General features: G+C 45.1%; 2 protein-coding genes across 2 annotated transcripts in view; both read left to right on the forward strand.

Annotated features, from left to right (window-relative positions):
* The first annotated feature begins 100 nt into the window (after window positions 1–100).
* On the forward strand, window positions 101–3,166 carry hus1 (HUS1 checkpoint clamp component). Its single transcript, XM_084703284.1, has 8 exons — window positions 101–260; window positions 529–656; window positions 768–944; window positions 1,286–1,393; window positions 1,786–1,860; window positions 1,980–2,079; window positions 2,265–2,393; window positions 2,531–3,166. The coding sequence occupies exons 1-8, from the start codon at window positions 209–211 to the stop codon at window positions 2,611–2,613; spliced, it is 852 nt and encodes a 283-aa protein (XP_084559410.1). The 5' UTR covers window positions 101–208; the 3' UTR covers window positions 2,614–3,166.
* A 5,096-nt stretch (window positions 3,167–8,262) lies between these two features.
* ahrra (aryl-hydrocarbon receptor repressor a) overlaps window positions 8,263–27,177 on the forward strand; it is a 40,857-nt gene continuing 21,942 nt past the window's right edge. Inside the window, exons 1-3 of the mRNA XM_084703745.1 lie at window positions 8,263–8,527; window positions 8,992–9,084; window positions 9,746–9,927. Of these exons, the coding sequence (XP_084559871.1) occupies window positions 9,023–9,084; window positions 9,746–9,927 (244 nt within the window). The 5' untranslated portion in view covers window positions 8,263–8,527; window positions 8,992–9,022. The remainder of the gene's footprint in view (window positions 8,528–8,991; window positions 9,085–9,745; window positions 9,928–27,177) is intronic.

Here is a 27,177-nt window from a genome sequence, read left to right on the forward strand (position 1 = left end):
AAAATGTGCTTGGAATTCATTCAGAGTCGAGTGAGCGCCATCTTCTGGATTTCCAGAAATGGTTTAAATACACGCGGTACTAAAGATAGTTACTTGTTTCCGCGGGCTGTTATTAAAGACGGATCATCGGCGGTCAGAAACGTTTTATTTGAAATTACAGCAGGACGCACCAACACTAGCCATATTAGGAGAACTGACTAACAATACAATGAAGTTCCGATCAAAAATGATTGATGTTGGGTGTTTGAATCATTTCACGCGTAAGTATGACAATGTTTGGTGAGCCTCAGTGGTTCAAGCTAGGTACTGTAACTGCCACATAAATACACTTTGACGTCACTTAGCTAGAGTTACTAGTAGCTAATAGTTCTGGTATCTGTGATGGGTATAGAAATGTTTCTTAAGTTCAGATACATGGCTCTGTGGCAACTAGATGTTTGTCGAGAATAAACGACTGCTTTAAGTATTGTAGATGTTGACAGTCACTCAGCTAATTATGTTCACGAGTCCTTGTTGTTATTCCACCAGGAGTGGTTAATACCATATCCAAACTAACGAAGACATGCGTCCTGCGACTGACGACTGACAAGCTCTACTTCGTCCTCTCCGGCAAAGTAGCCAGTGGAGGAGTTGGGATGTGGTGCGAGCTTTCACAGGTGTGGATGGAAAGCCAGCTCTTTCGCAATGAAGCTTTGGTCTGTATTACAGGGTAATACAGTAATACTATTCTAACGTGTGTCAAAAACTGTGTTGGTCTCCATCCTCAGGCCAACTTCTTCGATGAGTACCAGCTGGAAGGTGTGTCCGCTGACGCCAACGAGATCTGTCTGGAGATGGCCCCAGAGAACCTGTCCAGAGCCCTGAGGACAACGCAGAACGCCAAGACTGTCAAGATCAAACTGACCAAGAAGCACTGTCCCTGCCTCACCCTGGCTGCAGAGCTGGTGAGACACCTTGACATGCGATGAGATCTGTTTCACCCAAAAGGGTCAACTGGAGCTTAGCCGTCTGTCTGTGTGAATAGTGTATACAAGCTCCCAGTCTACCAGACATGGATAAAACCTAGTGCTAGACTAAAAACTTTTTTTCAATGGAAATCTTCATAGAATGTTTCTCGTACTTTAGGACTAGGATGAATCCATGTCTGGGAAAGTATTTTGCCTCCTTTCTCGACTCTGCTTTCACACCTCTCCTTCCATCTCTCTCACCCTCCACACAAACCCCTTTCTCTTTCCTTGCATCCCTCTTTCATCCTTTTTCTACTCCTCCCTCTCTTATTTAACAGCCAACACTGTCCAGCATCAGTAGAGTAGTCACCCATGACATCCCAGTAGATGTGATTCCCAGAAGATTGTGGAATGAGTTCAAGGAGCCCAGTATGCCAGACTTTGACGTAAGTACATCATCAAACCTTCTCAAAGGCTAGTTAAATTGACTGAAGCAACATTGAGCTTCATATTATTGTTGCTTGCTTTCCCACAGGTACACTCTTGCACTTTTGAGGTTGATGTTGTTTAATTGTAACTTGTTTAACTACATGCTATTATGTTTCTTCCCATTGGCACTTATTTGCTTTTAACAAGGTAGGCTTCATGTTTTGGCTGCCCACAATATTTTGGGGGCTATCTTGTTGTTCATGATCATTGACCTATGCACTTTTGTAAAGCTCTCTCTTGGAAGTCGCTTTGGATAAAAGCGTCTGCTAAATGAATACATGTAAATGTACATATGGCTAATAACAAAAAAGGGTTGAGATCATTGATGATGTATGTGAATTCATCTCAGGTCAGTATCTACATGCCACCACTGAAGACTATGAAGAATGTTGTGGACAGAATGAAGAATCTCTCCAACTTCCTGGTTAGTGAAGCACAGCCACATATATGATCATATAATTAAGCTAAATATGGGTTGGGTTTCCCTGTCAAGAACAAAGCATATTGTCCCCTGTAAGGTATGCCTGATTGTCTGTCTGTCAGGAGATAGAGGCCAACCTGAGTGGAGAGATGAACCTGAAGATTGAGACAGACCTGGTCTCTGTTACAACCCACTTCAAAGACCTCGGGAACCCACCCTGGGGTAAGAGGGCAGTGAGGGTGGTTCGGTGACTACCGTTCAACCCTCCTAAGGAACAATGGAGCCAATCGAAATCACTCTGAGAGATTCCTGCTCAGGGCACAGAAACACAGTTAGAACCTATGTGGAAGTTTAAGCCATTCAGATCAGTTAAATGTGGGTTTGTTTATTTCGGTTTCCTGCACCAGGTGAGGACGGTTCTCAGGAGCGGAGCCAGAGCAGGGATCCAGAGCTGATGGCCCGCACACGGGTGGACATCAGGAAGCTGCAGCAATTCCTTATGGGACAACAGGTCAACCCCAGCAAGGCCATGTGTAGTAAGTGTGTGTGTGTGTGTGTGTGTGTGCACCTATTTTGATGGATTGAAGAAAGCTCCTCTAAAAGAGAGCGAAGGAAGGAAACAGGGATATATTTCAAGAGGACTGAAACATTGTTTTATGCTTCTTCCTCCAAGACATCATCCATAAGAGGATCATCCACCTGATTCTCCTGCATGAAGACGTGTCCCTGCAGTACTTCATCCCTGCCGTGGCCTGAGCGCCCACACTTCTGGCTTGCCCCCAGGACACTCACTTGGCCTGATCAGATGGTCCCGATGCCCAAATGTTACACTTCTAGTTTGTCATACTAGCACTTCTAAGACTAGTTTGTTTGTCTTATATTTCTGGGCTTGATAAGTATTCGAAATGTTGTTTCAAACTGTCATTGACAGAGGTCTGCTTCTAACCATAGGTCTTTTCTACTGAAATTAATACTTTAATGATGTCATTCCAACAGTATTTTTTGTTACTATGGGAGTGTTTTGTAGATAAGATATTTAACAGTTTTATGTTCCTATGTTGTATTTTAAACACTTTCAATGAAATGGGCAATTGCCGTATCACTCTACATGTCCGTATTATGTATTTTTTATATATACAATACATTGCATAATTATTATTAATGTTGTTGATCGCAATTTGTCATTTGACTGGCATTCAATTGGTATATCAAATTGATACAATAATTAATTAATGCCTCTCCAACTTGTCCACCAGATGGTGCAATGTGATCAAATAAATATAAAATATTTTCTGTGGCTGAGAACTTGGCATGTGTCTGTGTGCGTTTCCTGGGTTTGAGTGTGAAAATGGTTTTGGAAAGGCATGGCCAGGACTGAAGAGTCCAATCTCCCCCTCACAGTTTGAATGCAGTGATCCTGTAAGGCTTTAACCTTGCATGTCTGGATTGAAGGTACTCTATAAGCTGTGTAAGCAATTTTATGCATTTAAAGCAGCTCGAAGTGAATCCAGCCTTTTATCCCATTGATGCTTCTGTTTTTGGAGCTTGTGAGATTGCTTCTGCCAAACTATAGTTCCTTTATGTCCTTCCTAAATGTCCTTCCCAGTTCAAGAGACAGAATCACTTAAAAACTATTGAAAAACAGAGCACATTCTGTTGCAACCTGACAGAAGTCCTCACGGTCAGTGAGCATCATTCCCCACAATGCATCTTACATGTGTCTGATTATCTGGTGGACCATGTTGGGTCATTACTTCACGTGTCCTCATAGTCAAGTTGGGTTTGCTTAGTAATAGCATAGTTGTGTTTAGCAAATCTATTTGTATTGCTAGTTATTTTTGACAGTTTCCATAGTGACTGGCGCGACTTTCAGGCATCACAGTTCCTGTTAATGCACCATGTGGTTATCTTTATGACTGTAGTATTTAATGATGGCGACTATTCACTGTCAGAAGTCACTTCCTGCATCCCCAATGTTGTCTATGGTCTATGGTTTCTTCTTGAGAGCTTACAGGACCATGTTGGAAGCCTGAAGACATTTGGACTTGGTTAGTCTCTTCCTGACATGTGGGGGACAAATGGAGTATTGAGTCACTCATCCATATACATAAAATATTCCAACAACTGTATGATAATCATGTATATGAGGAGTTCTTGTTACTGTTGTAGCTTATCCAGATTTCAATTGGGCCTAACACTTAATGCTCACAAGGTCTCCTCCTCTCCTCTTTTCCTCTCTTCTCGTCTTCTCCTCTCTTCTCCTCTCCTGTCTTTTTATTATTTCTTCCCCTCTCTGGTCATCAATCTGTCACAACACAGGAACAACAGTAGCCTGACAAACAAATCATCCGTATAAACAACAGACGTGACACCAGATGACAGGAGAGCGAGAGAGAGATTGGTGGAGGCTGAGACCCTCATGGAGACTCCCAAGCCAGCCAGAGAAGAAAGCTCCTTTCCAATCCCCTTTAATCTGTGTGTTCTTGCTCCGCAGGTGCTCCACCATGTAAAGGGGTTAGGGGTACATGCAGAGCATATCACAGCCTCCCAGCAGAGGGTGGAGTGGTGAAAGCTATGTCAGACTCCCAGAGAGGTGCCCAATGGGTTGGCATGGTGAAGGTAAGATGTTTGCTCTTTAAAGCTTAAAGAGTACAGTGTGTGTGTGTGTGTGTTCATATGTGTGTAGAATGTAAATGTATGCATTCTAAAATGGGTGTGTACAAGAGCTCTAGAAAAATTGTTTGCAAGAGTTCTAGAAAGTGTACAGTATACTCATTCTAGAACAAGGGGAAGAACAAGTACCGCAGGTGATAGCAGCAGAGGTTTCAGAGTGAACCCACTGACCTTTCTTCTCTGGCTTAACATTCAAACACTGACAGGTCTGGGAACACTACTTTCATAAACCAAACGGTCTGGAAAGAAGGGTTCTTTTGTCTCATGATATGAACGATATGGTTGTGAGTGTGTGGGAGGGTCTGTCAATTGCTAACTTGGTCTAATCTAAGCAGCTTGACTGTCATCTGACTCAGGAGCCCATCCTGGAGGTCATTCAGAGTGTGTTTGTGGTCTTGTTTAACTTCCCTGATAGTAAACTAAGAATAATTGACACTGTGGGGGGCTTTTCTTGGCCCCCACAACTTCTAGGGGGGTTTGGGGTTATGGTTAGAATTACAGAAAGGTTAGGGTTAAGATTACATGAAGGTTAATGTTAGGGTAAGGATTACATTAAGGTTAATGTTAGGGGTTCAGGTGAACATGATTTTGAATGGGAGTGAATTGTTGTTGCTCACTAGGATAGTAAATCAAACCTGCGTATGCATGTGTGAGTGTTTCTAGGTGCGCTACACATTTCTCTGTCTCTCCCTGGTCAAATCTCTGGATGATAGAAAGCTTACCCACACTCTAAGGTCTGACCTCTTAAGCTGTAGAACAGATAAGAGGTTCTATGTATTAACCATGGCTCCTCACCTCACCTGACCTGACCCCCCCAGCCACACCGTCACTCCCCTCTGCTGCCTCTTCCTGCAGATTTCTGGGTGAGAGTTCTGCTGATTTCTTTTGTGCATGTTTGAGTGTGACTGTGTGTGTGTGTGTGTGTGTGTTACAGATTAAGTGTAGGAAAGGAAGGATGGGGGGAGAGGAAGCGGTCAACCTTTTGCTGACCTCACCGTGACTGTAGAACCACCTTGAAAACTCGTAGGCAGCAGTCTCCAGACGTCACATGACCACACTGCATCAGGATGGATTTTTGTTGGCATTAGGGGTAGTTTAAACTTCAATGGTTTATAGTCTAGAAAGCAGTTTTAAGTGTGGACGGTAAGCAGGTAAGGTTAGGAGGTCAAGTTTACTATCAGAGAATGTGAGAAATGCAGACTATTATGTTGACTTTGTAAATTGTCAAAGCCTTGAAAGTCAACTGCTGCATGGGAGTGGTTTGAGGTGGTCATTGTTCAATGGAAGACCACCGTCAGCCATAAGGTGTAGCTTCAACAGTCTGTTGGAGAGGACCAGGACCCAAGCAGTCACCATGTAGAAGCCCCCCCTTCCCACACACCCACTGGAGCACGGTAGCCTGAAGCGGCGGAGCTTCGATCCGCTCAACAGAGACAACTGATGAGCGGAGCTGGGCTCACGTGCAAAGGCTCGCCTCAGCCACAACCAGTGGGGCTTACATCTGGGCTAAGGCCGGGCTAATCTATATGGCTGTGGAGAGGGATGTGATAGGATTTACATCGACCCTGAAGGCTTCTGTGTGAGCAGCTGCAGCAGCAGGGCAGGGATGGGTCTGACAGGACTGTGCGGTTGCGCTGCGACTTCTGCCCCCTCATCCCCTGGCGCAACTCGAAATCTGATAATTACCAAGGAAACATATCAAACAAATGGATGCGAGCCATCTGGTTGTATTGGTCGTTTTTTGTAGACTGGGATGTTCGTTGACCGAAACCACTGCTGTCCTGCTCTCTTCACAAAGGCTATACTGGTCACCTTCCTTCATGTGTAGGATGAGTTGTACTAGAGAAGATGACTTAAGAGAAAGGATCCAAGCCATCTGCTTTCAACAAGTAAACCCTAATTTTATTACGTGAGATCCTATAATTATAAATACATTATACATTTATAAGGACATCAAAGGTCTGTATTTGAAATAGTTGGAAGCTTTGATTGATTTGTGATGTTAAGATTGCAACTTGTTCTAATGTGAGGTACTTTATGGAGATTGTTAGAAGCATTCACACAGATGAGTTCAGTTTGTGTGCTGTCGGTTTCTCACTTTTGTACCCATCCACATTATTTGATGAATAAAATCTCTTGGTCTCTCTTTTCCTCTCCACTCTCTTCTTTTCCTGGACCCGGACACCAACCTGAAGAGCTTAATTTCATTTTCATTATAATCTCACCGACCCAGATGCTTGAGGAAATGTGTACATTGAGACATGTGAACCATGGAACAGACAAACACTGTCAGATTGATTGGCTGCCTGTTTGTGAATGGCAAGCTGGTTGGCTGGCTGGGTTGGAAGATGTATCACATAGTGGAAGAGAATATAACTTTCTTATACATACACACACACATGTACACACACATACTGTATATACAACACCACCTTCCAACCCAGTCCATGAATGTCCCCAACAAGACACCCTTAACTAAGTCCCTGATCATTGTGATTTACTGTCTGGATCTGTCTATACAAGTCACGCACTCTAAGTATTCTAAGTATTCTAACTGTAATCTGTGAAATGATCATCTAGCCCATACATACGTTTGTAAAAGGGTGTAGGCGTACACGAGGGGGAGCGCGCGCGCGAGAGGACTTGACAGAATTCCATGACAGTAACCGATGAACAGATGAATCACTATGTGAGTCCCTTTTGAAGAAAAATTTCGTTTAACTTGTCAATATCAATTTGAAATCATGCAGACCTTGGCTCGAATAAGGAAAGACACCATATGGAAAAATTGTATAATTTTAATATTCTCAGGTAGGCTTATAACATTCAAACAACAACAAAATAATTGTAGGCTACACAAAAATGTATGTTGTTTAATGTAGGAATGTCGCTATAATCAAACAAATGATTACTGACATGCTTCTCCGAACAGAAAAATGTATTAAAAGATTAACAAAGAGATTAACCTTTCCGAATGAAAAGTGCAACAAATTTAATGATAGCCTAATTGACTGATGTAGGCAACAGTTAAATCCCTCCAGCATCTGTGCATAAGGGAATCCCTCTTAATTTGACCGCCGGATGAACTCGACTGATCGGATTTGCTCCCCATTTCAACTCCAAACGTTTTTTTATTATTATTGAGAACTAGTAACCTTTTCACCGGTTTTTGTTGTTTCAACTCGATAACTAGCCTAGCCTATATAAAACTATAGGCAAACTGTGTTAAGAAAGACACAACAACACATTAATCTGTTGGCTAGCCTACTACATTTTAAAGCCCACATAACGTACACAATAGGCCTATCCTGAAATAGAACGTGTCTATTTTTAGATATTACACGCACCATTAATAAAAAGACATATCCAAGTAAGACGTTTTCAAGAATCGCAATAAGTTCCATGGAAATTATCCGCTGACATTTCTTTTAGAAATATAGGCTAATATTACAAAGGAATCGTAGGTTGCTCTTAAAATATCCTTCCCGTTTTGGCTGTTGCGTTCATCTCCGGAGCGGTGTTCCTACCAAGAACAGCTACAGATTTGCTGTGCCGTACCTCGCGTGTGATCCCTCCCCTTGCCCTACAGAAATGGTGTGTGTGTGTGTTTGTGCGTGCGCGTGAAAGAGAGAGAGAGAACTGCGTGGCTCACTTGCCGTGTGTGTGTGTGTGTATATGTGTGTGTGTGCGCGCGCAGACTGTTTGCGAGGCAGTGGCGTTGCGTGCGAAGAGCTCGACATGTCATTCAGAGGAATCCGCCACCTGAAACGCAAGGAAGTGAAGGCGACTCAATTGGGTATAAAGCATCAACATCTGCCCTGAGCAGTGCAAACTGATGAAAACATCAGGTCAGAACTCGGGTCGAGCAGTCGCTATACTTTCCCGAGGAATAATAACAAATATCACCGTTTTATATAGTCTTATCCAGTCATAATATCTCAATTCAACTGAATGACATTACCAACACTATACTGGAATTAAACAGTACACCTGCTTGGTAAGTGTTTCATTTTAATAATTTAGATTAGTTCTTTGAATTGGAAATGGGCAACTTTTCATTAGCCTACATAATTTGTTTACTTAATGTGAGGAATACTTTATTTATGATTTGGCGTGGCTTTTGGTTGTGTTTTGTGCTGTTTACTGCTGCGAAAACACATTTGATTTACTTACAGCGCTGTTTTGATAAATCGCCTTATATTTTTTATGTGTAGCCTACCCTAGGATTATAGAATAGGCCTAGGTACCCTATTATTTCTCTGTATTTTAGCACGAGACTTCTCTCCTATAAACGGGGCTCTTAAGGGCATGCCATTTTATTCTTAGCCTAAGACAGTGTTTCGTGTTTCGTGTTTCGCTTGATGTCACTAGGCTACGTTACGTTTATCTGTGTTACTAATGTGTACAGTGTTCAGCTCTTTATCGTTACGGTGAAAACTTTTCTCCATCCTCTATCTGTAGCGCACCTGTTACCTACACGGAGCGCAAGACCATGATTCCGCCCGGCGACTGCATGTACGCGGGCCGGAAAAGAAGGAAACCAGTCCAAAAACAGTTAAGGATCTTTTCAACTTTCTTCTTCTTTTTCGTCTTTAGCATTATCTTATCTGTTCATCCTAACTGGATGGACGTCTAGTTGTTAGTATGAGCTCCACGAGATCTGATTCAACACTTCAGTATTCTCCTCCGTTCTCTACCAGTTACAAGAAAAGGCTTTGTTGGAAATGCATCCCAACGTTAACATAACATCTCCCTTCAGAATCGTGTTGTTAGATGGCTTGCATATGTCATATGATCCTTATGAACGGTAGCGTGCGTGAGGGGCGTGGGAGGTCACTGCATGAAAACCGAACCCAGAGCACATATGGACAGACAAACACAGTGGATAGACAGACCCAGTAGTGTAGTCCTGGGTATACTGAGGTACATGGATGATACCAACTCCTTTTCACAGATGTACACTACACACATATTTGTGGACACAATACCATCTGAATAAATAAAACCTTACATAACATTAATAAATCAGTGGTTGGAATATAGAGAATTCTCCAGTTACCACAGCACCAGGAGAGACCAGCAAATCTCTCCTTTGCTTTTGTCATTAGTAGCCAGCAATTGGAAATTGAGAGATTTCAATTTATCGAGAACATATTGCAAGAGGCTGAGAAGCATGATTTGGAAAGGAATTAACAAAATACTTTGTGCTCCTCAGGAAACCGACGTCTGTGAGTGAAAAGACCAACCCGTCGAAGCGCCACCGAGACCGCCTGAATGCCGAGCTGGACCGCCTGGCCAGCCTGCTGCCCTTCTCCCCAGACATCATCTCCAAGCTGGACAAGCTCTCCGTGCTGCGCCTCAGTGTCTCCTACCTGCGGGTCAAGAGCTTCTTCCAAGGTAGGAACACCCCACCCTCTCTCTGTGTGTGTGTGTGTTTGAGAGAGTGTGTCTCCGCAGAACAATTCTCGTGTCGTGATGTGTGTGTGTGTGTGACTGTGACAGTGTACTGATGCTGTAGAAGTGGTGTGTTATCTGGAAGACTTTAGAGCAGCCTTAAGGTTTCTGTTTGTGTGTCATTTACAACTCACAACAAAGGGACAGACAACAATCCACAAACACACCCTGAGGCTTAAATGTGTGTCACAACAACAACTAATACCACAACAGCAATATTAGACTTCTTGTCAGACTTCCTGTCTGACCATGGAGCCATGGAGTTTTCTGAGTTGAAAGGAAAATGCTGCAGATGTTACAATGAGTCCGTCAGTTATGGAAATCTGTTTTTAGTGCCTCGTAGTTTAATGGCTATTTTAACATTCTGGAGATCTGAAGAGACTCGTAACTTTCTCAGAAGTCGTCATGCAGCCCAGCTGAGCCCGAGTCCTGACACAACCCTAGCAGATGAGGCTGGAGCTGCAAGACAGTTTGACGATTTACTGTCATCTTACCTTGTCAACAACGGATTACAAATGATTCCTTTTCCACCCCTTTCTTTATTTTATCTTGTCTCCCTCACTTTCACCCCAGTCTATGCCTTTGTCTCTCTCTCTGTCTTTCTCTTTCTCACTCCTTCTCTCTATCAGTCTCTTTACCTGGCTTGTCTCCCTTTAGCTTTATGCTCTGGATTTTGCAGTTACATGAGTTGAATGATGTAATGGCACTAGAAGCTAGCTAATGGTCTAAAACACTCAGGAACAGGATGGTTGTTATCTTACACTCCTGGGCTGGGTTCCTTGGTGCAGCCCAGACTGACCCAAGAGGGAGGAGTCGGCACAATGCACAGCAAAAACAGATCAGACCTGGGCTCAGAATGTCTGGCTTCTCTTTCTCTGGCTATCCTCTTGCTCTCTCTCCCTCTCTCTTTCTCTCTGTCTCTGTCTCTGTCTCTGTCTCTCTCTCTCTCTCTCTCTCTCTCTCTCTCTCTCTCTCTAATCCCCTCGCTGTTCCCTCCAACCACGTTGCAGTCAAATATTTATGGGGCACTTCAGAAAACATTTTGCAGTGCTCAGCCTCCATGGCACATGTGTCAAAACAGAGTTGTCAGGAGCAGCTGGATGAGAGGGAATCTGGAGGTGAGCTGGCTGTGCTACCCTCCCCCCTCCCTCCCTCCCTCCCTCCGTCCCTCTATCCCTGCATAGGCTCTACTAAAAGCTGAAAGGTTACATTCTGAGGGGCACTATGGGGCAAAGTAGAACATGTAATACACATTACAGAACTGAATAAGGATTGTTACTTTGTTTTGAGAATGAGCAACACAAAGATCACTTCTCCCAGCCTGGGCTTGACTGGTCATCCTCGTATTCTGACACACACACACACAAACACACACACACACTCGTAGACAGACACACACATACACAAACACAGCAAAACAGTGTGAATACATTACTTTAACCTCGTGGGAGAGAGCCATCTTATCCATCACAGGTAATCATGAGGCAAGTTAAATATGTCTCTTTTAGAGGCAGGAGAACCTTGATCGAGGAATGAGAGAAGGAAAGGGATGAAAGAAGAGGAGCAATGGGGAAAAGTCGTAGGCACAGGAATGAGAGGAAAAAATGAGAGATGAGAAAGTCCAGTCATTATAAGATGGATACTGTTTAGAAGTGAAGGGAGCAGAGTGGAAGTCGTCAGCAGTGGTCTGCTAATCTGAAAGTGGTGACCAGATTAAATCATTAACGCATGTCTAAAAAGATCAATTGAGCACATTACATGAAGGATCTGCATAAAGGATCTGAGCATAATGTCTGAATAATCCTTCTGAGTCTAGTCTGGTCATACTTTATTAGTTAGAGGTTCTCTCTCTTTCAATGCAGATTTATTGCAGGTCCAATTACAGTGTTATCGTTTTTTTTGCTCTCCACCAGAGGTGAAGTTTGAATTTTGACCACTAGAGGGAGAACAAGAGAGAGAGCAAGTGTAAGAGAGAGAGAGTGTAAGACAGAGAGACATCCACGATGTTTTATGATATTTGGAGGCTTGCGTGAGAGTCCCCGGGTGGAGCACGGGGAACTATGTGTACAACATAGTATGGAAATATAGCCAGAGGCCGTGTGTGTGACATAGAAAGAAACTGAAATACAGAGAGAGAACTAGGAACCAAGGCAAATACAGGGACAGGCAGAGTCAGAAGATAAGGCAGAGGGTGAGGCAGAGTCAGACAGAAAGGTAGAACAAACTGAAGTGAATGAACATGGTGAATCAGTTATTGATGTGATGATGATTATGGAGACAGTCAAATAAACTGTCTAGAGTCCAGACATTATTCTGAAAGCGTAGATGCCTGCTATTTGAACTTGAGAAATGTTCTGCTTCATCCATCCATCATGTTCAGCACTAAGTCCACAAGCCATCCTCCAGTGTCCAGAGCAGCTGCTCGTCTATGGACTATAAACCGTGTTAGGTCAGGATTGTATAAAATATGGATTGTCTGAACTGGCATCCAATACAGAGTGCAGTTGTAGATCCAGATTGTACATTACCCTGAGTGAAGGAACTTGATCATTGTCCAAGTGTATCCTCCTTTGAGCCTTCGTACTGGTCAGTGACGGTGGGGATTTACAGAGGATGTCAAAGTTTTAAACCAAAGACAGACCACAATCTCAGCCGACTTTCAGCAGACCTGGAAACAATCAAACATGTTTAGGGTTCTCTACACTGTTCCTGGAAACAGACCTAGTGTACTTTGCAGTAATGTGGACATGCTGTATGTGTATGTGTGTGTACCCTACAGTATGTGTGTATACTGTGTGTGTATTTTACAGTAGGTGTGTGTGTACTGTAGGTACATATCTGTGCTGGTGTTCCTGCCAGGCGGTGTTATCCTCTCTCATTTAGTGTAAGGTCACTGTCATGGCGTTAATTAGGGTCCTGGTTAAATATTTACAGGCTGGATTAGGTAGCTGCCTTCCTTTGTCTTTCTGGCCCACTTCTTTTGATGCTCCAGCTTCACTCCCCACTGTCTCCTCAGCACCGCAAAAACACACAAACACACTTACACACTTACACACACAAGCACACACAGGAACACACACACACACACACACACTGCATGCTTCCATCACTCAACTTGAAGCTGCTTACAGTGATAGTTTAGCAAGGATCAGCTCTTTGGAGACAAAACCTTAGCTAAAGACAATCAGAGCAGAAGTTAAGAACATAAATGGCTTGGTTAAAGACCACATGGGGTCTGGAGCTGGGGACCTGAGGGTCTCCACAGCGTCTGAGATGTTTACTTCCTGGAGCTAGGCTGGCTACAACCATCTAGGGTATCTGTGAAACCACTTAGATCCTTAACATGTTGAATGTATGTATAGTTATTCTGTATTACACACCAGAATGCTACTGTTTGAGCCATTCTCCTTTATTTCTCCTCATCCTTCATCATCCCAGCCTCTCTGCTCTCTCTCTCTCTCTCTCTCTCTCTCTCTCTCTCTCTCTCTCTTTCTCTCTCTCTCTCTCTCTCTCTCTCTCTCTCTCTCTCTCTCTCTCTCTCTCTCTCTCTCTCTCCTCTCTCTTTCTCTCTCTCTCTCTCTCTCTCTCTCTCTCTCTCTCTCTCTCTCTCTCTCTCTCTCTCTCTCTCTCTCTCTCTCTCTCTCTCTCTCTCTCTCTCTCTCTCTCCCAACATCTTCTCTCCCTCCCTGCATCCTGACATGAGGCTGCTTTTCCGTTATCAGATCTTCTTTTCTAACAGAGCCCAGACGTTTTACTGTGAGTTGGAATAAGGGAGGGAAGGAAGGAAGGAAAGAGTGTGGAAGGAGGGAGTATGGAAGTCAACAGCGCTTGTGATGAGGATCAGATGGGTTTTGAAGCCTGGCCTGGCCTGGCTGGCTAACACAACACAGACCTCCCTATCAGTCGTGGAGATCTGGCCTAATGCTAACAGCTAGCAGCTTCTTGAAATACTGTGTGGGTTGGATTCAACAGAATACTAGCTTCCCTACAGTGCATCCCCTTGGGAACTGAGACATGATATCGGAATGCTAGCTGAAACCTCAGCTGCTGAAGTGTTTCAGAGAAGGGAAAGAAGATACAATATGAGTAGGCAAAATGGGAGAAAGAGAGAGAGAAGGAGGTAGAAGGAGCGTCAAGGCTGAATAGTGGGGATGGCGTTACAGACTATTTTGACTGCGTGGTCTGAGGATGTGTAATGGAGGCTCCGTTTTGACAGTCGTCCGGTACCTTGTTTGGCTGAGCCGTGGTCGTTGCGCCACTAATGTCTGATCTATCATGTTTCTCTCTGCTTATCAACACTCTGGGGCACAGCTATCTCATCTTCCCCTCTCTCTCTTTCCATGTGTATCTCTCTCTCTCTCTCTCTCTCTCTCTCTCTCTCTCTCTCTCTCTCTCTCTCTCTCTCTCTCTCTCTCTCTCTCATATATATATATTTCTTTATCCCTATTTGCTTATCTTTCTCTCTTTCAGTCTCTCTCCTTCGTTCTCTGTCTCTCTATCTATCTGTCTCTCTCCCTCCCTCTACCCCTCTCACATTCTCTCTGTCTCTCTCTGTCTCCCTACCCCTCTCACAGTCTCTCTCTGTCTCTCTCTCTGTCTCTCTCCCTCTTTCTCTTGATCTGCTGACATTGCAGTGCAAGGAGCTGACAGTCAGAGTCACTTTCCAACACTTCTCTCCAACAGAGAATGACGTACATTTCGGGTGGTCATTTCTATTTGAGAGTCTAATCTCTTAATCCGATCTCAGAGAGTGAACACCCCATACACCCCATACACTCTGGATTGGATATCCATGTTCCAACTTCAGTCTGACTGGACCCATTCAGAATCTGATCAGACAGATTGTAATAGTCTTGTTGAATGTGTGAGTGAGTGTGTGTGTGTGTGTGTGTGTGTATATATATGTGTGTGTGTGTTTGTGTGTGTTTGTTGTGAGGTGACATGGCGTGCAAACTCACTTCCCTCCTGTAATGACATTGTAATCTGATTCTCTGCTGTGGTCATGAGGTTTATTCAGTTAGAAAGCAGGAAGACATGAGAGATGATACATATGACTGAGGTAGGAAAGGAGGGAGGGAGTATGCATATTATAGTACACTCCCCCCCCCATGGCTGTCCATCATCATGGGTGCTGATATGAGGCAATGAGAGATGAAGGAAGTGCATGCAACACTGCCAAGATCACTAACCTAGCCTCACAACAGCTCTGGGTACAGGGGGTAGTGTGTTTGTTATTTGTAGTTCAATAAAATCTTGCAAATAGAAGCTGTTTCTTTGAACTAGTGTCCAAGCTTGACTGGAGACAAGGTACTGCAGACTACTTACACAGGAACAAGGAAGAGAATGGAGCAAGATGAAGAAGAGGAGGAAGAGGAAGAAGCGGAAGAGGGGGCCCTCTCCAGGAAGGAACCGTCTCCTCTCCTCACACTGCATCCTACGTCAGTGCTACGTCTAAAGCCAGACAGAACACAGTGTTGTAACTTCCTCCACACACGCTATGCTATATTAGCTACCCAGACACAGCAAGGACTGGGTTCAATTCCATTCAAACCACATTCAGGAAAGGAATTTTAAAGTGGAAAACCAAAATTCCTTATCCAGGAATACCAAACACACGGTTGTGAGGGACATGAATTTGCAGAACATCAAAAATAAATAAGTGGACATGATTTGGACAAATGGACCTTTTTATCAGAAGTACTGGACCCGTTTGGAGGGGATTCTGAGCCACTGAGACACAATGACGCCTTAGCGAGGCTGTGAGCAAGCTGTGACCTTGTGTCCAGTGAACTGTGTGTGACCATGAGCTGGCCAGTGTGTGAACCCTGTCCCCTCTGTCTGGAGAGAAGTGGCCCAACTCTACAAGAGGGAGCGACGCAGCAACACACTTCCTGTATGGATGCATCAGGAATAAATTAAATGTAAACACCTTACGCAATGTAAAAAAGAAACACTGTCTTCACTCTGTGCAAAAAAAGATCTTCAACTAAGTTAACAAAGATTCTACTAATGTACAGAACTGACGTATTTGCTTTACTTTGCATATTGTTCTACAACTAACTGTTGCATGCATGTGTGAGTGTGTGTGGGTGTAAACATCCAGCTCTTGTGATGAGATAGACCTTCTATTACAATTTGCTAAATGCAATGCATCCTGTATGCCGGGTATTAGGGTCCTTATGTGCTAATAGTTGTTTGGGCTGGTGAGTGAGGCAGTGGATGGAAGCACTAGATTATAATGTGTTGTAGCAGCAGAGAAGGAGAGGGGTAAGGGGATGTTGCCCTGTAGGTACAGCTGTCACAGTGATTCTCTGTGAAATGGTCACCTACTCTGAAGGCAACAGACAAAGCCGATGAAGGCTAAACCAATTGACCTTTCCTTTGTTGCTCGCTGCCTGTTTAACATCCAATCACAGAGGCACGCAACCGGAAACCAACCAATGGGATCACTGTTTGGTAACATGTCCCAGTTCATCACTATCACATTACATATAAATGAGGTAAAGCCACTATAGTAAATCCTACACTCTTGGAACAAACAGGATTTTCTCCCACTGAGACGAAAACATATTTGCATAATTTATTATACCTTTCCTAAATGTAATTCAGTGTTTCTAGAACTGTCCAGTATAGACAGAAACTCACACTCACATGCACGTAACCTCAAATGCACACACAAAGACACACACACATGTACAGTTGTGGCACATGACGCTCTGTTCCCAAGGGAGGCTTCAGCGCACACACAGTTGAATGTCAAATGTCACAACAAAACAGGCCTGTCAGACCTTCCACTATGGGATGTCAAGGGTTGCCTCTGGTTACACGCCCCGCTCCAACTCTCGTCATGTCGGATTTTCTGAACGCTTTCATCAGAGAGGTCACTCTGGGAAACAGCACCATTTTTGGGGGGAATGAAATGTGTACTTATTACAAACAACAACTTATAACAAAATGTGTTATTTTGATGTACAGTAATGTCTAATGTTTAAGCATAGACTGGAGTGTTCCCTGGGCCAGCTTTGTATAATATTATTTATCTAATACCCAACCATTGCTATAAGGAAGTACTGACAAAGGCTGTATTGTAATGTAGCAGTGGTATGATACACTGTATCGCAATCATGGGAGACAATTCAGAAAACAACGGATAAGTGCGTCCGTGTATAATGTGCGTGTGTGCATACAGGGCCCTAACAGCTCTCTCATTTGGGTTGTGTCAAAGCTGTGATGCTCCCTTTGTCTTCCACGACCCTTTATGCCACGGACAGAGCGCTCGCTTCACTGAGCATGCTCAAGGAGGGTCGCTGGGGCCCCTGAGGGCCCCAAAGGGCCATAAGTTAGAGTGGAGCCTCACTCAGGCGCCTCTGTCCCAACAGCAGATGCCTGACTCTAACAGTTGATGATGGGGGAAGCCGAGAGCCCGACATGGGGAGGTGTGTGTGTGTGTGGAGGGAGGGAGGGAGTGGGGGGACAGACGTCTTTGTTGGACCAACACTATTGTTGGAGACTGTCATCTATGATCAGGGTCTCTGCAGCCCTCGACTCTCTCTTCCTCCCTCTCAAGGGAAAGTAGAGAAAAGGAGGGATGGCAGGTGGGAGAGGGGTGGAGGAAGGGAGAGGAGAGGAAAGGAGAGAAGAGCAGAGCAGAGGAGAGTAGAGCAGAGTTTTAATGAATGCTCCAGTTCTTCTGTGTAAGGCTGGTTGCGTGACTAGGTCTTGGCTGGGCCCTCCTGCCCCCCAGGCACTGTTAGTTATCCACCAGAGGAAGGTATGTGTAAAGTATTCAACGGTAAACATTGGTGCTCTGCTCTGCATGGAGACAAATACAAACACACACACACACTCACACAAACATACTGTACGCGTACCATATACATAGATAAACACACACGCAAACATACATAGTGTACACACACATAAACACAGATTCTTACACACACAAACACATATATACAAGGTCAGTAGTGGGGAAGGGATTTCCAGCCCCCCCCCCCCACACACACACACACACCCCATTGGGCTTACTGATGACATCATGTCCCCAGGACCACCAGGGAGAAATGATTGTGGGGTCGGGGTTAGGGGGAATCTTTGGCCTCCAAATGGTTGACACCAGCATGGGGGACTGCAGAACAGAGATATGCACAGCTACATTGTTTAAAACACACACACACAAGCACACACACTCTGTCACACACAAACACATACCATACGGTTAATTTGAGGCCACGGTTCCCTCTGTGGAGTCCATGCTTGTGACTCACTCACAGTCAGAGATAGACACAGAGTGAGGGGGATGTCTATAATAGCTTCAATTGACTGTTCCAGTTGTGTTTGAAGTCTTATTAGCTGCTACAGTAAATACAGCCTGTCTGCTTTGGCTGTACACCACAATCAAAGAACACATTCATACTCAGACACACACACACACACACACACACACACTGCAATTAGATCTACTAGAGAGCCGGCTGTTCGCACGCAAGCTTGTGTAAATGCTGGGAAAATTAGCTAGAGTATGTCATTAATGGGTTAAGCTTGGAGATCTATGTCCAGTCACGTGGTGCTGGCATGATGCTGACACACATGCAGACTCGCACACACACATGCACACCCATGCAAGTTCACACAGACACATGCGCACATCCACACAACCAAACATGATGGCATTGGGAAGCATACACTCATATGATGTTCCTGAAACTTGGGCCTAGACATATACCTGCTTTTGGGCCTGGGCCTGGGCCTGGGCCTGGGCCTGGGCCTGGGCCTGGGCCTGGGCCTGGGCCTGGGCCTGGGCCTGGGCCTGGGCCTGGGCCTGGGCCTGGGCCTGGGCCTGGAAGCGACATGGGCAGACCACAATCACCATGGTTTTTCCATGTTACGCTCCCACTGATAATAAGATGTGACAGCAGCCAGGGAGCTTGTGTGCGAAGCTGCCATTAAATTAGAGTGTTTCAGAGAGCCCACAAATGAGCCGCCCTCCAAGAGTGAGGACACAGACACAAAGACACAGAGACGCACAGACACACAGACACACAGACACACAGACACACATACACAGAGAGACACAGACACAGAGACACAGAGACACAGAGACACAGAGACACACAGACACACAGACACACAGACACAGAGACACAGACACAGAGACACAGAGACACAGAGACACAGAGACACACAGACACACAGACACACAGACACACAGACACACAGACACAGAGACACACAGACACAGACACAGACACAGACACAGACACAGACACAGAGAGACACAGACACAGAGACACACAGACACACAGACACAGAGAGACAGAGACACACAGACACAGAGACACACAGACACACACAGATTCATATTGAATTAAAGCCAAAATCTTGACTTGGCCGCATGTGACAGACTTTTATCTCAGACGCAGGTCTTTATTTCTCTCATTGTAGAACCTCTCATTGTAGAACCTCTCATTGTAGAACCTCCCATTCTAGAGCCATTATTTCTCTCTCTCTCTTAAAGCTCTCTCTCTCTCTCTCTCTCTCTCTCTCTCTCTCTTTCTGTATCTCCATCTTTCTTATTCTTTCTCTCTGTCCCTTTCTCATTTCCCCTCTCTTTCTTAGTTATATGTGCCCATTTTTGGAAGGGCACGGACGGACAGGATCTTTTGTGTGTGTATACAGTAGTGTGGACAATGGTGGCCTTTGTCTTATTGGCGCAGCCAGAATTGTAGCAGCCCAGACAGTCATTACCATGTCATACCCTGTCTGACCATCACACGAGAACACACACACGGCCCTGTGGTCACATGGAACCCGTGGAAATCCTGGAAGAGAAAAGAGTGTAAACAGCTCCAACACAGCCATTAACCATCAGAACTCTCTCTCCCTGTCTCTCTCTGTCTCTCTCTCTCCCTGTCTCTCTCTGTCTCTCTCTCTCTCTGTCTCTCTCTCTCTCTCTCTCTCTCTCTCTCTCTCTCTCTCTCTCTCTCTCTCTGTCTCTCTCTGTCTCTCTCTCTGTCTCTCTCTGTCTCTCTCTCTCCCTGTCTCTCTCTGTCTCTCTCTCTCTGTCTCACTCTCTGTCTCTCTCTCTGTCTCTCTCTCTCCCTGTCTATCTCTCTGTCTCGCTCTGTCTCTCTCTCTCTCTCTCCCTGTCTCTCTATGTCTCTCTCTCTCTCCCTGTCTCTCTCTGTCTCTCTCTCTGTCTCTCTCTCTGTCTCTCTCTCTCTCTCTCTATCTCTCTCTGTCTCTCTCTCTCCCTGTCTCTCTCTCTCCCTGTCTCTCTCTCTCTCTCTCTCTCTCTGTCTCTCTCTCTCTCTGTCTCTCTCTGTCTCTCTCTCTCTGTCTCTCTCTCTCCCTGTCTCTCTCTGTCTCTCACTACCCACAAGCTGAAGGGACAGGCTAAGGCTATAGAAGTCTGGTTGAGTGGTAGTATGTGTGTGTGTTACTGTCACAGAGAGTAGAAACCAACAACATTCTTAATTCAGAAGTGGTTTCTGAGGTAACAACAGAAGAATTGCCTCTTAATTATATGCTGACCACACACACACACCAACTACACACTGTCACAGACACATATCTTTTCTGCATAGCATTGTGCTGATCAGCCTTACCTGGTAGAATCCCATCTCATATATCTTGTATTTGAATTAATTTCACGCAGTGGGATTCATCTTACCACCAGCTGCTTCCCTGAGCTGAAAGTATGTGTGTGTGTGTGTGTGTTGGGCTGATCTGACAGTGGCATATAAGATATTCTGACTAGCTTTTGGCTCTTTAAGATAGTGTGTGAGTGTTAATGTGGGTGTGTGTGGGTGTGTGTGTGTGCCGGAAGATTGCGTGACTGTAGCAGACTAAGGCTCTGACCTCAGTGTAGTGGTTATGAAAACGATGTGTGGAGCAAAGCAGAGCCGCGCAGAGCAAGGGATAGAAGAAGAGAGAGGCGAAGATCAGAAGAGAGGAGACCAGTACTGCAGAAATTAGAGGAGTGCTTTCCTCTAAACACACAAAGGAACATAGAAGCACACACACACAAATATTTCCCCCCAAAAAAACGATCAGCTGTACGGTAGAGAGAAACTCCACCACACACGCACCATCAGTGGCAGCCCAGAGGCATCCAGAGGGAGGGTGAGGTGTTACTGAGCAGAGCTGATGTGTATCTCAGGGTGTAATGGACTAGGACAGGAGGAAGACCCAAACAAAGTGATATCCACACAGACACGGGGGGAAATACGAGAGAGATAACGTGCTTGGATGGAGGAGGATATAACAGCAAGTGAGCATAGGATTATTATAGAGAGAGGGAGTGGATTCCGTTTCAGGGAATCACAAAACTCTGAATATCACGAAGAGATTTCACAGCATCTGTTTTGATGGCAAAAATTAATGAATGGTTGAATGAACAGATGCCACACACAGCCTGATGACATATTTAAATTGCGCATTTTATAAATGTATCAAATCTAATGCTGTGTTTATGTGCATGTCATATCAGCGAATAGAAAATATTGCATGTCAACAGCGATGATCAACTCTCAACAGTGGCACGCTCAGTACCTTGAGGGAGGAGGAGGGGTGGGGGTGGGGGGTGAATGAATGTAAATATTGACAGTGACATAAAGGCCAAAGGAGAAGTCCCCAAACCACCGTCATCTCTCTCTCTCTCTCTCTCTCTCTCTCTCTCTCTCTCTCTCTCTCTCTCTCTCTCTCTCTCTCTCTCTCTCTCTCTCTCTCTCTCTCTCTCTCTCTCTCTCTCTCTCTCTCTCTCTCTCTCTCTCTCTCTCTCTCCCACTCTCTCTTTTTCTCTATCCCTGACCCGCAGAGGGATGAGCATGCTTCCAGCCAATTAAAGCTACAGTCTGCGAGAGCACTGTGTTTGCGTGTGCATGTGTGTGTGTTTGCATGTGTCTGAAGTACCCAGTGGAAGCAACACATTAGAAAGTGAGGTTGTGCCAAGGCGTGCTGTGGAACCTTCTGTGCCCGGGCCTCTGTGCCTCCCGTCAGTCAGAAAGCCGCTGTGCAGGGTTGGCTGCTTCGCTGGCTGTGACACCAAATGGGCCTCTACAGCTGGCTCCTACTCAATAACTCATGCCACGCTTTCTATTTTCCCCAGCCCCAACATGCCCAACTGAGCTTTCTGTGGAGCTGTCGAGTGGGGCAATGGGATGTGCTGGTGCTGGTTTGGAGCAGGGACGTGCACAAGTGAGGAGAGACTCACTGGTGTCCATTGGTGATGACATCACTGAGTCATGCACTGTCGTTACAGAACTCCAGTCCGTTCTGGGCCATGGGCTACGCTTGGAAGGGTGTGCGCATGTATGTGTGTGTGGTTATGGTTGTAAACACAAAACAATAGGATTCTCTCCCTTTGGTCTAACACAGGAAGTGAACGTCGCCAACTTTCTATCCCCAGAATGGTTCCGTTGTGTCTATCTGAACAGAGAACAATGAGACCGACACACATGCTTCTCCCATTGGCTCTCAGACAGGAAACTGCACCAATATTATTTTGGAGGTGATAGCCCACTAAAGCCCAGCTGTCTGTATCCTCAAGTTTCATTTCAGATCAGGGCTCTGAAAGGAACAAGCTGTGAGAGCTGATAAAACGCACCGAGGGGAAAGTCATTTTACATTATCTTTGATTGAATTTATAGTTTCTTTATTAGCCAAATCTTTCTCACACTGGGAATATTCTGTGCAAACAACATAAAGAACCAAATCCCCGATCAATATGGACTAAACTATGTTTAGACCTTCTGTAGAATTAGGGGTGAAACACATTTTTCTTCAAACAAAAAGATTACAAATAAACTATATAATAAATGTTGGAAGCCAGGATTTTAATAATAAAATTGGAGTTAGAAGAATCAGTTCTCTAAGCCAGCCTGATTTTTGATCCAATAGCTCACCACAGAATGCTCACTCCAGTGGAACTTGGGCTGTGATTGGTTGGTGGTCGAATTAATATGTTTTTGGACTGTGTATGACTGTTTGTCATGATTGTTAATAAAGGACATGAGAGGAGAAGGGAGGAGAAGAGAGAAGAGGATGAGAGTAAGTCGGAGGGGAGCGGAGAGAGTAGTAGAGGGGTAGTGACCTTGCTTGCGTGCCTGGTCTTGTTTTCGATAGAGACCACATGTTTGGACAGTGTACAACACCCTCTGTATAGCGGTTTGTAAATCATGATGTATCATGTATTTTATGTATTTTTGGAGGTGTGGTGAGTTAAGTTGAGATGCATGTGGATGTGTGTGTGTGAATGTGTGTTTATCGTCTAGTATAAACACCACTGCCTTCACTGGACATCCGGGTAGATTTGGACAGAAGCTGTACTTCTTAGAGAGTGTTAGAGAGTGTTTATTAGAAAACAAACTGGTAATGCTGATTCACAAGTGAATATAGGAAAGGACGAGAAGGGAGGGGAAGGGGGTTAGGGGCAACAATTAATACCCATTCATAAAACTCTCCAGTATTTCCAGGCCTGTTCTGCCTGGGTGGATCTCCATGGCAGCTGTCTGCCATCAGACTCAATTAAAAGCCAATTAAAGGGGCATTCCGCTTGGAAACAGGGATGTCTTTGTAGTGATGTTTGTACAGGTGCTGCACATCACATGCTGTAATGGTATTAGATTTACACCCAAGGACTGGCGTAGCCCACGCCAGTTTCTATACCCTCCACACACACACACACAGACACACAAACAAAACACCCGCGCACGCACACCAGAAGCAGCCTGACGGACTGGTTCTGTGGGTATGGACGCTGACATTGGCCTGTCCTCACCTCTCCCTTCAAACCATCGAGCTGCATCCTCAGACCTTGAGAAGAGCTGGCTTCATTCGGATGTTTGCTCTGACTTGTTCTGACAGACAGAGAGATATCCTTCAGGATCAATAAAGTGAGTGAATTGAAATGAGTGGAGAGAGACAGAGAGGAGGATGGAGAGAGAGAGAGAGAGAGAGAGAGAGAGAGAGAGAGAGAGAGAGAGAGAGAGAGAGAGAGAGAGAGAGAGAGAGAGAGAGAGAGAGAGAGAGAGAGAGAGAGAGAGAGAGAGAGAGAGAGAGAGAGAGAGAGAGAGAAGAGAGAGAGAGAGAGAGGAGAGAGAGAAAGAGAGTAATAAAACATGGACATGAGTAGCAATGCAGGTAATGTGTGTCAGAGGACAGCGGGGAGTTAACAGAAATGACAGGTGAATAAATGGTTAATCTCCATTAATGCTGTCACGCCATGAGATTGAACATTCTCCAACCCAGCCTCAGGCTTTGAAGTGAGGCTCTCCAGGGAGCTGGGATTGGGATGTGTGTGTGTGTGTGTGTGTGCATTTGTGTTTATGGTTGAGGCACTGCTATTGGATACTGTGTATGGCTGTGGTGTTTATACAGAGTGGGCGGGGCTGGGAGTATATAGCCACGCCCCCTTGCACGCGATCCCTGGGAGATCCGTGCAGGTGGGGGATTTACCCAGCACGCCACACACACACACACTTGATATAGAGCTGTCACAGATAACACAGATCAGCTGACATCACAATGAGACACAGCACACACACAAACACAAACTCATTCATGCTCACACAAGCATACGTGCACTCATACAATACACATTCCCATGTACTCATACCAACACACACACACACATCCATACAAACACACACGCACACCATCTGCACCAGAGGGAATTGACCGGCAAGCAAGTGCATGCTTCTTCCTCCCTCCCTCTCTCGCCCCTTCCCCTCCCCTCTCCATCCAGGCTGTCTAACAGGGTATGGCTCCGCCCCTCCTCCCACCACCTTGTCAGTTAGACCCAGAAAGACAAGATTTGATTGTGTTTTACCCCCTTGAATTATTGAATCACCCTTGGGTCACGATTATGCCCTCCAAGAGTGAGACTGAACTGACTTTAAAAAATAAAGCCGAATGATGAGAGCACTTAAATGACAGTGATATGGTCGTGGTGCACTTTAAAACCAATGAACGGTGAATCTAAGATCCCTATCAGCAGATGTGAATGGTACTCTAGTTGTCATACATTATGAAAGAAAAAGACCCGCCCCCCCCCCTCTCTCTCTCTCTCTCTCTCTCTCTCTCTCTCTGTCTCTCTCTCTCTCTCTCTCTCTCTATCACACACACACACACATACACACACACACACACACACACACACACACACACACAGCAGCACCATGTCTCAGCTTGTTAGCATGATAGGTGGGGACTGTCTAACCACCTATTGTGACAGCCAGAGCTAAATATTAAGACATACAGAAGCTTGGCTGTCTGGGGAGTACAAGACAGGCGGGCAGAGAAGAGGAGAGGGAAGGAGAAAGGGAGGGGTGAGGATGGTAGAGGGAAGGAGGAGGGGAGAGGATGGAAGAGGAGATGGAAGGAGAGGAGAGGGAAGAAAGAGCGGAGAATCTCCGGATTCGAATGTGTTTTATATTCCTTTCATTTTAAATTCAAACAGGTTGCATTGAGATGTAGCCAGCATACGCTCACCATATGGTTCAGAGTGTTAACTGGACCGGTCCCGCCCTTCCGTGTTTAATAAGAACTGTGGGCCCGCTGCACTAAGACCTGCCAAGGGCTCTGTGAAACCTGAGTTCACACCCAAAGGGACCCACATGTGGACACTTCCCATTCAGGTGGAATCATTCCATGACCGCTTGGGTCTGAAGTCTTTTCTTTTTCTCTCGTAAGCTTTTATATTCTGAAGTTGGGTATGGATTCCAACACAGGGTTTATTGGTTGGGGGAAAGAACAGGCCTTTTGTGTCTTCCTCGTGCCTGCCCTGGCCCAGATGTCTGCAGTACGGACAGCAGGATTAAAGTGTTCTGAATAAAGACCAGGCCATGGAGTCTGATGGTAAACTGAGGAGAGGTGGAGGCTTCAACAGACCACACACCAGGACAGCGTGACTAACCAATGTCCATCTCGAGCAAGAGAATTGATACAGTCGCTGTGTAAAACAGCGTCCTGTTCTCAGATGGTCGGCCTGTTTTTTCCTGGTGTAGGTCTACTTCTGCCTGGCTTTCCTAATCAAGTGTGCAGATGTGTGTGCGTGTGCGTGTTGGGGGCGAGGGGGGTGCTTCCTCTATGGCTCTGTGGTTCTGTGGCGGTAGATAGACGTCACTGGTGTCACAGGTGAATGATTGTTTCCATGGTGACAGGGCATCACAGAGGATTGTGGGCCTACTGGACTTCCTCTAGTGAAGTATCATAATCAAATACAAAATAACTTCCTGTGTTGAGCTATGATGTCATAGGGGAAGTGTGCTGTATGTATGTTTAGTAATTCAGATATAAGTTAAATAAATCCAGTTTTACAGGATATATTCTACCAATGCTTCTTCTCTTTGTTACTTTACACAACTCTGTTCCACTCGTCTCTGCTACTCTGTTCTGCTCTGTTGCAGTGGAAAAGCAGCCTATGCAATTAATAACTGAAACTCAAGACAGACCACAGCAAAAAGAAACAGGTTTCAGACCTCTCAACATGTAAAGCATGTAAACTTGGCACGGCAGAAAATTGTTGATTGTGGGCTACTGATGTGACCAGTTTGAGGTTTAAACGTTCCATTAGGTCTTCGCACGCTATCCCTCTTGCCCCTCCCACTCCTCTCCCTTCTCTCCCTCCCCCTCAGTACTCCCCTAGTCACATGAGGAACAGTTGCACCAGTGTTGGGTGAGGATGTGGGTATTTGCAGCATGTGTGTGTGTGTGTGTGTGAACCTCTTGCCAGCACAGGTGGTGGAGCACTGCTATGATGTCAGCCAGATCAGTAATGCTATACCATACCGTTTCTTTTTTTTTTCTCCATCTTTCTTTCTCTTCCTCTTTATCAGTCTATCTCTCTCTTTCTCTTGGACTGTTTCTTTCTTTTTTTCTCTCTGTCTTGGTCTCTCTCTTTTTGCTGATCTGGTTCCTGCAGGGTAAGAAAGACAATAAAGATTATAACACATGTTACATCCCCCCTCCTCCTCCTCCCCCCTCCTGTTCTTTTTTCTTTTTTTTTCTTTTCATCTCTTCTTCTCTTCCTCCGTTTATGGAGCGTCTCTCAGGCCCAGCCTCCCAGGGATTGCGTGAGTTTCCGGAGTGACACAAGCTGTATTTTTGAATTGTTCATACATCTTTGCGAAATCAGCAATGTTCCCTTCTCCTGGAGACACACTGAAGTGATTGGGGAAGAAATTCCTGTGG

Source organism: Hypomesus nipponensis, chromosome 8 (genome assembly GCF_054491055.1).
Source record: "Hypomesus nipponensis isolate SF chromosome 8, ASM5449105v1, whole genome shotgun sequence".
NCBI classification, from domain to species: Eukaryota; Metazoa; Chordata; class Actinopteri; order Osmeriformes; family Osmeridae; genus Hypomesus; species Hypomesus nipponensis.

What these genes read in the sequence shown, in the direction of transcription:
- hus1 (XM_084703284.1), top strand. Translation starts at nt 209, where the DNA reads ATGAAGTTCCGATCAAAAATGATTGATGTTGGGTGTTTGAATCATTTC. An exon ending in CCAGTATGCCAGACTTTGAC is followed by an intron (nt 1,394 to 1,785) that starts GTAAGTACATCA and finishes AATTCATCTCAG; the next exon opens with GTCAGTATCTACATGCCACC. An exon ending in AGAATCTCTCCAACTTCCTG is followed by an intron (nt 1,861 to 1,979) that starts GTTAGTGAAGCA and finishes TCTGTCTGTCAG; the next exon opens with GAGATAGAGGCCAACCTGAG.